The following is a 13,052-nucleotide window of genomic DNA, read 5'->3' as shown; positions in this document are numbered from 1 at the left end:
TTAAAAAAAAAACATGAGGAAACCTTTTCACTTATATACCACAATTCAAGTTACAGGCTTTTGCCATTCGACGGTACGTCATCGAGCGAGGTCGGATGTCACAGTTTTGCGCTTAAACCGTTTAATTAATAACTGCCAAGTGTTGGCAGAGATGAATCGTGAGTGTATTGTATGTGAGTTAAGATTGGGAGAGGGGGAGGAGGTACCCCTTTTGGTGAAGGGTTAAAGATTATTGTTTTTTTATGTATGTATTGTTATCAGAAAAGGTTCCTTATGCTCCTTATGCATAAGAAACGTTTCCATTAGAGAAGGGCCCTTATGCATATGGAGCTTAAGGACCCTTTTCTATGGAAAGCCACAAGTAAGTAAGACAGTGTAAAGACAAGTCTTTGACGTATAACACTTACGTATATATCTTTGAACCAAAACATCATGGCCACGTCTCTGGACGGCGCCGCGAGGTTACAGGGCAGTCTGGTCACCCCACCTGGCGCAGACCAGACCTGGACACTTGAAACTACTTATACAACAATAACACTTACGTGTATATAGGCATCCGATCGCCATCTTTGAACCACAACATCATGGCGCCGCGAGGTTGCAGGGCAGTCTGGCCACCCCACCTGGCGCAGACCAGACCTGGACACTTGAAACTACTTATACAACAATAACACTTACGTGTATATAGGCATCCGATCGCCATCTTTGAACCACAACATCATGGCGCCGCGAGGTTGCAGGGCAGTCTGGCCACCCCACCTGGCGCAGACCAGACCTGGACACTTGAAACTACTTATACAACAATAACACTTACGTGTATATAGGCATCCGATCGCCATCTTTGAACCACAACATCATGGCGCCGCGAGGTTGCAGGGCAGTCTGGCCACCCCACCTGGCGCAGACCAGACCTGGATACTTGAAACTACTTATACAACGTTAACACTTACGTGTATATAGGCATCCGATCGCCATCTTTGAACCACAACATCATGGCGCCGCGAGGTTGCAGGGCAGTCTGGCCACCCCACCTGGCGCAGACCAGACCTGGATACTTGAAACTACTTATACAACGTTAACACTTACGTGTATATAGGCATCCGATCGCCATCTTTGAACCACAACATCATGGCCACGTCTCTGGACGGCGCCGCGAGGTTGCAGGGCAGTCTGGTCACTCCGCCTGGCGCAGACCAGACCTGGATACTTGAAACTGCTTATACAACAATATCACTTACGTGTATATAGGCATCCGATCGCCATCTTTGAACCACAACATCATGGCCACGTCTCTGGACGGCGCCGCGAGGTTGCAGGGCAGTCTGGTCACCCCGCCTGGCGCAGACCAGACCTGGATGATACCTGGAACAAGCGTGATTGTTTTTAGGTTCATACTTGTTATAATAATTTTTTACAACTAACTTTGTTACAACTTATTTATTTTTATTTTGTACCTATTCTTTCCATTAAATGTCAAATTAAATTGTAATATACTATCATAATATAAATTCCTGTAGATTGTTATAGCATAATTTATACTGTAATTTATTATTATTACATAAATGAAATGAAATCAAATATAATATATTAGATAAGATAATGATATATATATATATTAGACAATAATATGTGTTGTGTGTATAAAAAAATAATTAACCTAATTGACGTCTCTGTAGTATAAGATCTGACAGAATCAATTAACGATTGATTTTCTATAGGTCTCTTCGAGTTATGTGATAATTTTGTCAATTTCCAATACGCAAATTTTATACTAATATATCAATAACTGTCGCAGTCACATAAAAGCGATATCACAAAACGAATAATCAAACTCTGATAACAAATATCGCCATAATTTAAACCATCGAATACTGACGAAGTAAAATTGTTATTAAAATTTAAATTTAGGTACAAACAGCAACACCCCTAACTGTACATCGGTGGACATCATTAGTTATTACAAAATACATAAGGTCCAACGATGTACAGTTAACAGTGTGGGCGATGGTACCTAGCTTTCAGTTTGAACGTTTATCATTTTAACTTGTGGTTTAAGTTTGTACACTGAGCCGCAATTTAACGGGTAACTTTCTATTTTTATAAAATTATAAATTAACGAGTGTTAGCGAAGGTCTCCTTTTCAGTTTGGGCAAAAATGCTTTCGTATGTCGGGATGTTCTCCTCTAGGTACAGGTCGCAATTCTCAACCAATTTTCGTGTAATTCTGTGATTGTACAATTAAAGCGTCAAAATGCTTGTCTATTTGGGCATTTTCATTTAACTTGTAGTTTAAAGCGCGACTTTCAGTATCGTCTAACCATTACATTCCTGACAAAATGTATGGGATTTGACATTGACTGTCAGTTTTGTAACGATTGCTAACCGGCCGTTAAAGGTGCACAGTTAAGTGAAAATGCCCACTTATGCTTAAACATGTTTGATCATTACTATCACTTGTGGTCCCCGAACATCAAAGGTGAGAATCACGCCCCACCATAACACGGCCATTGGACAGCCAAACTCGTGTTTATCAAGCCCTTGCCTTCGGCTTCGGACTTCAATTCGCATTCGTTCGTAAATTCCCACTACTACTACTATTCTCGTACTACTAGCCCTTAATACACAATGTACTAATATGTACATACGTGTACGTACATTGAGACGCGTGAACATCTGGTAGGCGAAGACAGATGAAGTGGAATAAGAGTTCGCTCGCCATTAGTGGTGTTAACGCAAATTGCCAATGGCTGGTTTGTGGTCCAAGTCATAAGAGATAGATAGGTAGATAGATAGAATAATCTTTATTGGCACACCTCAGTAAAATATACAGCTTAAAGAAAAACTAGGTACTTATTCATTAAAGATAGAGGCAGACAACAGGCGGTCTTATCGCTAAAGTTTAAAAAAATAGATATTTTTTTAAGGTTTGCCCTAAATCGAGTTTCTACCGTAAAATGCAGCAAAATTACCCAAAGGGGAGGAAAAACGCAGTACTAAACTTAATACTGTATGTCATTCTGAACCAGCATATATTATTATCTTCTGATTTCTATTGACTACAGAAAAATGGGTCTTATTCAGACCTTAGATTCCAGGGGGCACAGGTAGGGTTTCTATAATATATCAATAAATTCATAGATAAATAAATAAATAAATATTGCTGGGGACATCTTACACAGATCGACCTAGCCCCAAACTAACCAAAGCTTGTACAATGGGTGCTAGGCGACAAACATACTTATATAGATAAATACATACTTATATACATAGAAAACACCCATGACTCAGGAACAAATATCTGTGTTCATTACATACTCACTACATCATCATATACTTACTTATCCCGATACTTTTCCCGAATACTAGTGATCGCCCCCGGCTTCTTTTTAAACTGTACCTATGTTATTTGTATTGTAAGTAATATTTATAAAGTTAAAGGAGATCGTCGATTTTCTTAGGCGTTTGGGCCCACTCGCAAATTGAACGTATACATGTAATATATATAGGAAATTAATCGTTATAATTGCTAGATCATGATGATAAAAATAGAATGACGAAATATAACGGGAATTTTGAGAAATACTGCAATAAAAACTTGAACATGACAAGAAAAACTTTTATATACAAAAGCGTATACTACTCACACTATTCTGTAAAAGTATTTTGACTTTTTAAAAGAAAATAGACAAAGTCTGACATGTAAATGAAACTGAAATCGTATCCGCGTTCAATAAAAAGTTATATTTTGATCTTATTCGGAAGTTCATTGTTACTTCTACGGAGAGTGAACAGATTCATTTTAAATCTTCTTTCAATGAAGTAAGGTTTATTAAAGGTTGGCGTTACTTGAAAATATTTGACAGATTAATAAAAATGGTTGCGTTTAGTTAAATAAAAGTAGCATGATATTGTCGTATTCTGAACTCGTTTAAATCTCCAAACTATGTAACTAAATAAAAAGTCAAATTACTATATTTATCAACTACTTATTTTAGGCATTTTTACTGTCGATTTAGAATTGAAAAGTAGGTATACATATATTAAATAAATAATGAATGACACTACTGATATTTTGAATAGTATCGAAACGCACTTATGTCAACTATGACTTATGGCTACCCGCCTCATAGTTTAATGCAATGAGATTTTATAACTCCTTAGTGAAAAAACCTCACGGTTTGGGTGAATTTTAGCGTTATGTCAATGCTAATAAAGATGTTGACGACAGCAAGGCTTTTGTTAATATAAAAGACATTGATTTACGGAAATGAATAATATAATGTCTTTTAATTATATATTTCTAATTCCCGTTTCAATTTTACCCAATATTATATCTTTTTCAGTAATAAAATGCGTATATAATTATTGAAATAGTCTGTACCATATACCTACGTGATGATTTACTCTGGGCCCAAAATCGACGTTCTCTTTTAAAGAATCCTTTTAAATTAAAGAAGGTACAAATTTAATTATTATCTTTTCAGTTTTATGTTAATACTTTCTATACAATTATAGTTTTACAAACAAAAAGGACTAGGGAGCCCCTACTAGTAGATCTCGCTTTGGGCCCGCATGGGGACTATAGCCCAAACCCTCTCGCGCATGAGAGGAGGCCTGTGCCCAGCAATGGGACTTATAAAGGCTGAATTATTATTATTTGTATCTCCTTTGATTTCACGGGCCTATAAATTCCGGTCTTTTGATATGCTTGCGTGGGGATATGGATCCAACACGTAGATACTCTTTGGAGAGCTTTAATTTCATGTAGAATTATTATTATATTATATTGATTCGTATTCCGCTGCCGCTTATGACTTGCTTGCCCTATAAGCTAATACAACAAGCGTCTCGCGTATGTAATGTCGGTCCGTGCGTGATGAAGGTTCATACAATTATTTAGAATTGCCACCATTTATTCCATGATGCAGTGTATACGCGGCTTTTGCAAATTAGACTCTATTCCTTATATAATAGGAATGATTATAGGAACATGGTTTAGTAAGCGGAAATACGAGACATTTGCTATTACTACACGTAAATATATGAATCATTTAAGGGATAGGTATGATTGGATTAGTATGTGTTGTTTCGTATCATGTCTTATGTGTTTGGATATCCTTAATTATAGCTGGTCAAGCAGATCTTGTCAGTAGAAAAAGGCGGCAAATTTGAAAAATGTAGGCGCGAAGGGATATCGTCCCATAGAAAATTAGAATTTCGCGCCTTCTTTTACTGACAAGATTTGCTTGACCAGCTATATCAACTTTATATGTAGGGTAATTCACCAGTAACCGGCCTGTTTTAGTAACTGGCCGCCCTAAATTAAAAATGAATTCTATTCACCTATTAACAGAATTCATTTTAGTATGGCGGCTAGTTATTGAAAGCTGGTCAGTTATTGAAACCTTATACTAAAATGAATTCCGTTTATAGGTGAATAGAATTCATTTGGTGGCCAATTACTAACAGTGGCCAGTTACTCGCGAATTACATAATTATCTACAGTCACGCTCCGTGACTGTTATGCCATGGGTTCTAGCTAAATTGGACATTCCATAGCATAAGTATTGAACAACCCATTTAGCTAGGACCCTAAATAGCTCAACAATCGCGAAGCGTGACGGTACGTTCCTGTAGGAATATTCGACAGGAATAAAAACTTAACCCAGATAACCTTAAACCTAAAAAATCTTACCCATGGATTTTTTTATGATTTTTCGATATAGTATCAATTAGCCACTACAAAAAAAAAAAAAAAAACAAAAAAACTAAGCGGTGTTATAACACCTGTACGGATATATGATGGTCGTTCTTGTCTACGTGACAGCGTGATAAACCGGTATTCGTCACTTTCATTCGCGCTCTGTTAAAAAGTGACTGATATTTTATCACGTGGATAAAGCCATCCATAATAAGCCTGCTGGTCGGGCTAAAATAATTAGCCTACCTAATATAGTATTTTATACAATCGTGATATAATAGAGAGTTTTTCAGTCGAGTACCGTGTTTAGACAACGAAGCTTGCTGAGTTGCCTAAGTAAGGTACGAGATTGAAAAGCTTGATTATATCACTATTATATACAATACTTTTTCTACGCGTCAACAAAAATAATACTTTAAACTAGTAGAATCATACAAACAAACCAAACCAAAAGCTAAGATACGAGGGCAGCCGCGATACCTTCATACTGGTACGCGCCCCGGCGGGCTGGTCAACGACACCTTGTCGTAACTCATGAGGCCCTGGTACTTGATTCGCGCTAAGTTCAATTTTTAGACAGTTGTTTTCTCGATTTCGGCCACCTAAGTGGTTCTCGTAGTCTATGGATGTTGCTATATTAAGGGTGTCACATGCGCGTTTCTGACTTATGACGCAATTGTTTCGACTATACAACCTAAAAAATGATTATTTTCAGCTATGGTTTTGTTTCGTCCTCTTGATCGCGGCGAGCCGTGATTGGTCAATTTCATTATAGTTGACTAAACTGTATCGAAATGAATATTATAGTTGAGTTGGGAGCCCATACATTAAAAATACCCAATTGCAGTTTGGTATAAGAAATCTTAATTCAAGAATTACAGTCGACGAGTAGAAAAAAGCAATAAGAACAAGTCAATTTACATGGAAACTTTTAAGGAATATGATCCGCTCTTGAGTGTAATGAAACATCTCACTTAAGCCGAGATGATTAACCACAAGCAATTAAATCTTAATTAACGCCACAAGAATGCGAAATGAAAAATGAGCCATTTATGTTTAGCTCTAAATGCTTGATTTAAGGGCCTTAATCATTGGGCCCCTTAATGCTATCAATTCTGTGACTTAAGAGCCCATCAACGTGCACACTAGCGCCACTGCCAAATAATCGTGATTATTTAAATTTAACGAAATATATTGAAAAAAGGGGGCCGCTACGTACTGTATTTTGTATTTAAGTACCTTTTGAATACATCAAACTAGTTTTTATGTTGCTGGATTCGTCAATCTATGCGTCCAAAGTTAAAACGGCCGTTTTTGTTTTGAGTTCAGGCGCTAGTGTGCACGTTGATGGGATCTTAACTAGCCAGTTCGAACATACACTGACATCAGAATAATATCTAAATGATGTCATTTACCCACAAACCAGATGTGATAGACAGATAGATAAGTGTTTATTCCAAATTCATACATTTATTGCCACTTAACGTAAATTGTTGGAGAAAATAAATAAATAAATTATTTCAATTCAATTCAATTTATTTATTAAAAAGACATCAATGGCTCATAATGTTTAGTAACAATTAAGATTAAAAACTAAGTGTTAGTGGAACAAAAGCAAAAAGCGACAAACAAACACAAAGAATAACAGTAGTGATCACATAATAGTAGCGGTTAGGACACACTCAAAATGCCGCATTATAGGTGAGTCGTATCGGCCCGCTACAGTAGCATTTCAGTACAGTAGCCAGGATGGGGTTGGAGCTGGCCCGCACTCTGCAGACATAAGTCCATTTCAGACATAAGTCTATCCGGGTTAGAGAAATATCGATATTTGAGTTTATCAATATAGGAACTCCCTACGTATTATTAAATTTGCCCCTAAATCCGATGTCTGCTTATTAGTTATTACAAAGGAGTAAGGTGCAAAAGTGTATTCATGTATTTTGACGTCGACTGTACATGTACAGGGCGATGCTACAAATATTTACACCACACTGCAAACATGGTGCTATTACTGATGCTATGAAATTATGCCGATACTTCAGGCTTGGCCACAGATTAAATAGAATACTTAAAAGAGATATGCCACAGTCATTTCGTATTGGAAGTCCTTTTTTTTGACAATATATAGGAAGGCAAACAAGCAAGCGAGAATAAAAAAAGGAAATAAATTTTCTGATATATTTGCATATGATAACTTCCGAATTTTTGGAAACTTGCATCTACTTACGTGATGGTCCCTCTGACAGTTCAATTTTATATATGTAGTAGCTGTCACGTAAAATGTTTGTAGACATTTTTACGAAGTTTTAAATCATCATTATCAATGGCCACTGCATCCCTGACGGATGATTGTTGTTGCAACGCTGTGTGAAGAGCGGTTGAGACGGCCAATGCATTTCCGCTTATGGCTATACAATCCTACTGCTGCACGGCAATTCTTGCCGCATAAGTCGCATGTGTGATTTTTTTATGCCTCTAGATTTGAGACCAGGCTACCCACAAACATATTTCATCAATTACCTTTAAAACTAAGCCTAACGAAGAGACTTGCAAAAATCGTTATCATAGGGATCAATATTCAACGCGAGAGGCATACCTAAGCTTCGCATGTAAGCTTGCATATCTCATAATATTCTCATATCTGTGGTCCAGACTAATAACGGTTATTCTAGCTCCAGACCGGAAGCTTGCCTGTAATTAGTTCAAAAACACGCCATACTTGCTTGTTGCTGCCAAATTGTAACAATGGAAAATGAATGAGATAAGGCTCTCACGGGGTTAAAAATTAAAAGGTCGATTTTTACTAGTTTTTTCAGGGTTCCGTACCCAAAGGGTAAAAACGGGACCCTATTACTAAGACTCCACTGACTCCACTGTCTGTCTGTCCGTCTGTCCGTCTGTCCGTCTGTCCGTCTGTCCGTCTGTCCGTCTGTCCGTCTGTCCGTCTGTCCGTCTGTCCGTCTGTCCGTCTGTCCGTCTGTCCGTCTGTCCGTCTGTCCGTCTGTCCGTCTGTCCGTCTGTCCGTCTGTCCGTCTGTCCGTCTGTCCGTCTGTCCGTCTGTCCGTCTGTCCGTCTGTCCGTCTGTCCGTCTGTCCGTCTGTCCGTCTGTCCGTCTGTCCGTCTGTCCGTCTGTCCGTCTGTCCGTCTGTCCGTCTGTCCGTCTGTCCGTCTGTCCGTCTGTCCGTCTGTCCGTCTGTCCGTCTGTCCGTCTGTCCGTCTGTCCGTCTGTCCGTCTGTCCGTCTGTCCGTCTGTCCGTCTGTCCGTCTGTCCGTCTGTCCGTCTGTCCGTCTGTCCGTCTGTCCGTCTGTCCGTCTGTCCGTCTGTCCGTCTGTCCGTCTGTCCGTCTGTCCGTCCGTCCGTCTGTCTGTTACCAGGAGGCTATTCATAAATTACGTCATTTCAAATTAGGGGGGGGGGGTCTGGGCATCGGATGACGGTAGCATGAAGTAGGAGGAAATGGGGTCATTTGAAGCATGATTTTTGGATGATTATAGGGGGGGGGGGGGGTCCAAAATCGTCAAAAATCGATGACGTAATTTATGGACAGCCCCCAGGCTGTATCTCATGAACCGCTAGGCAGTTGAAATTTTCACAGATGATGTATTTCTGTTGCCGCTATAACTGCAAATACTAATAAGTACGGAACCCTCAGTGGGCGAGTCCGACTCGCACTTGTCCGGTTTTTGTACTATTATATACAGATGTAATAATAATAATAGATATTAAAGTTCTCCAAAGGGGCTCTACGTGTTGGATCTATATCCCCACTCAAGCCTATCAAAAGACCGGGATTTATAGGCCCGTGAAATCCAAAATGGTGAAACAAAAAAAAATAGCCTATATACAGATGTAGTAATTATTTTACATCGTATTTTCACAAAACGTACGAACGTGTCTTGCTATTTCAGTCGGTCTCGGTACAAAAAGTACTGAGGTTGACTGAAGCAGCATGACAAATACGAACGTTTCCGAGAAAATACGATGGGAAACAATTATGCACTACATCTGTAATATCTGTATATAGTAGGTACTTGTCCATTAATGTATTGGTGCGGGTGAGACGTACAACTAAAAAATATCATTCAAATATCATTCTGATGTCAGTATACGTTCGAATTGGCCTGTATACAGAATGGAAAGATAAGTCGGGCCCTGGAGGGAAACTACCTTAAATCCTTAAGCTTTGAATGCAGTTTTGTTACTTTTTAAAAATAAATGAATGTCTCCTTTAAGTAAAATGAGCCAGCTTAAGGATTTAAGGTAGTTTCCCTCCAGGGCCCGACTTATCTTTCTGTATAGTGTATATCTGTCGTCTGAAAACGCCTCAACTCAAAATTCCCAAAAATTAAGAAATATTTCTCCGTACTCGAACATTCTTCATGAAGGAATAATTCCGAGTTAATAAGGCCCCGTGCTGCACAATTTCCGCCGTGGCTGCTGCGAATTTCGCGCTCTAAATGTATTTTAATAAGTGACAGAAATATAACTAGGATCCCCCTAAATTTAATTAAGTTATCTCTTGAGAGTTTTGATATTTTTGGTGATGACAGTCGTGTTTATAGTAAAATTGGCTTTTGCCAGCGTCTTAGTGTGAGTGGAATTATACTCTGTATCTTTAGGTATTGAAATAAAAGTAAACAAAATCTACACTCAAACATGGTATAATAATATACTCCGCCTGGTACTCTATTCCGAGATTCGCGTATGACCTAACTGACACGGGCCTACGTCATCATGCTGTTTACAGGTTCTCAAACTTTAAAATGTGGGAGAATTTTAACCAACGGTGAAAATTATTTTAACGGCATTAATTTTAAGTTATTCATGTAGAAACATAGTAAAGTAAAACAAATCTAATGTATTAAATTAAACTTTATTTATCTATACAAGACAAACGTTTGAAAAACTAATTCACAGTTACACATTAATTACCAAGCTTACGGCGTGAAAAGTTTGGAAAACACTGCGACTGCTGACACTGAGCGAGAAGGAAATAACAATTAACACGCGTTCGACAAGGATGACGGTCAGGGCATGAAGTTATCTAGATCCGAATTGTCAAATGTGACAGCGCTATCCTGTGTTGTCAGTAGTGTAAACAGAATTACCCGAACGTCTGAAATTTCTGTCGTGAATCGGAAGATATTGCTAACGAATAATTAAAAATGACGTGTTATTGTAAAATTTAAGATAAAATACATATAAATGAAGATTATAAAATTATAAAGAAATATTTTAACTTATTAACCATAGACATAATGTACCCATGTAACATGTTATGTTGAAATAAAGTGGCAATGTTATTGTGACGTAAGCCCGTGTCACTCTGGGAATAGAAGACCATGCTTTATTAGACCATGCACTCAAATTGCTACTTAAGCCAGTTGAGGGTAGATGAAAACATTACACGATCAAATAATGTAGGTTAAAGTCAGGTCGTTTAGTGACAGATCCCGGAGGTTTTGTATTTGGTTGGTTAACCAACAAATGTTATTTTAACTACTTACCCGAAGATGTACAAATTATTTGTTTACTTTTATTTAAATACCTAAAGATACGGAGTATAGAGTAAGTAAAGCGCCTGAATAAAATGTAATAGCAATCATTCAATTTTAGCATAAGCTTAATTGCTTACATTAATCATCAGGAAATTCATTAACTCTCTCAATTCCAATCCCCTTTTCCCTCTCTTTAAGGATGATTCCCGACATATAAACTATCCTATGTCCTTCCCCGTGACTCAAACTATCTTTATGCCAAATTCAAATAAATCGGTTCAGCGGTTTAAGCGTGAAGAGGTAACAAACAGACACACTTTCGCATTTATAATATTAAGCATAGGTTAGTATGGATTAGCTTCTGCCCGCGACTTTGTCTGCGTGGTGTGATGATGATTGTTAACAACTATTCTATGTTCTTCCTTGGGCTTCAAACTACCGCCGATCCAAATTTCATCTAAATCGGTTCAGCGGTTTAAGCGTGAAGAGGTAACACACAGACAGAGAGACATTGTTTTCGCATACTTACGAGTAGTAAGTATGTACTTAGTAGGGATTGAAAATGTTATTTAGAATAAGTATCTTACATGTCGCCGATGAAAAATGTGCTGTTTAGAATACTTATAATTAAGACAATAATATCGGTTGTTTCTGACATGCTCAAAATGAGATACACAAATACAAAAACACATAAAAAAATCAAATATAGATAGCTTAACATACAGATAGACAGATGGGCATTAAAGTAATGTTCATTTGTCTCTATTTTTATATGACACGCTAAAGTTTTGATTAATTTTATTAAAACATATATTAATAAAATTAATCAATACTTTCTCATATCAAAATAGTGACAAATTAATTATATGACACATAAGTAAATAATATATATATATAACTTACAGGTACTTAAGTAAATATAAGTAACAATAAGAAACATTGATTTGGAAAGAAAAATATCAAAACTGCAAGTAACAGAAAACAATGTACTTACGTTTTTTGTTACTTGCAGTTTTAATATTTTGGTTACTTGAAAGTTTGATATTCATTACGTTAAATATAACTCTCTCATTGTGTCTAATAATTAAATAAAAACGTAAACTTCCACGAGTTCCATCCTTATTAACATGCTTGTTATAGCATAAACCATCCAATTCGCCCGCTCCCTTAGGGAGTATGTGTACCATGTATAAGATTGGAAGCACTGATGCAAGAATAGAACCAGCTGTGCCAGCTTGGGGCGGAAATTGCCAGACAACTGCATTCCCACCTAGAGCTCACTGGATCTAGTAATTGCTTCCAAAAGGCCCTATCTACACCCGCTGATATTTTAAAATGAGCTTAAGCTTAAAGATGATAAGGTTGGTGAATGATTGAGGAGTTCATAAAATGCGAGAGTTTGAAAGTAATCAGGATAGATGTACAATAGAGAGGTTCGGAAATTGTTGTTGATGATGGAATAGGATGCGTTGAATGAGAATTATATACATATATCGTGATACATGCAATATAATATTCAATATTGTTGTCTTTGGTTACTGCGATAGTTATATAAGGCCCACAGATTACCAGTTCGCCAGACGATGTACGCCTGGCGAACGCCAGTTGTTCGGAGCTGTCGCATTTTGAGTTGAACTTACAGGCCGATATCCTCCGGCGGACTGGTAATCAGTGGGCCCCTTTACTCGTCGTAGATAAAGCTCAAAGCTTTATACCATCGCCTACACTGTTAACTGACAGTTCGTAAACCTTATTTCAAAAGGCATAAGGTCCGCCGTAGGACAGTTAAAACTGTTGCTGTTTGTACATAACATATTTGTATGTATAAATAAGTACATAAAGAATATAA

At 37.7% G+C, this 13,052-nt stretch overlaps 1 protein-coding gene and 1 long non-coding RNA gene across 6 annotated transcripts in view; both read right to left on the bottom strand.

The window, feature by feature from the left end:
- Window positions 1–13,052, bottom strand: part of LOC134799169 (uncharacterized) — a 238,318-nt gene that overhangs the window by 130,537 nt on the left and 94,729 nt on the right. The gene's annotated exons all lie outside the window — the stretch shown is intronic.
- Window positions 1–13,052, bottom strand: part of LOC134799093 (nephrin-like) — a 139,284-nt gene that overhangs the window by 61,380 nt on the left and 64,852 nt on the right. For 3 of the 5 annotated variants that reach the window (XM_063771479.1, XM_063771483.1, XM_063771484.1), the window contains exon 3: window positions 1,087–1,362. In XM_063771479.1, the coding sequence (XP_063627549.1) occupies window positions 1,087–1,130 (44 nt within the window). In that variant the 5' untranslated portion in view covers window positions 1,131–1,362. Of the gene's footprint in view, window positions 1–542; window positions 584–1,086; window positions 1,363–2,655; window positions 2,692–13,052 lie in introns of those variants that run through there. The other 2 variants (XM_063771481.1, XM_063771482.1) reach the window with 2 other exon arrangements.

This window comes from Cydia splendana, chromosome 18 (assembly GCF_910591565.1).
Source record: "Cydia splendana chromosome 18, ilCydSple1.2, whole genome shotgun sequence".
Taxonomy (NCBI): Eukaryota; Metazoa; Arthropoda; class Insecta; order Lepidoptera; family Tortricidae; genus Cydia; species Cydia splendana.
This window is presented reverse-complemented; position numbering and strand designations above follow the sequence as displayed.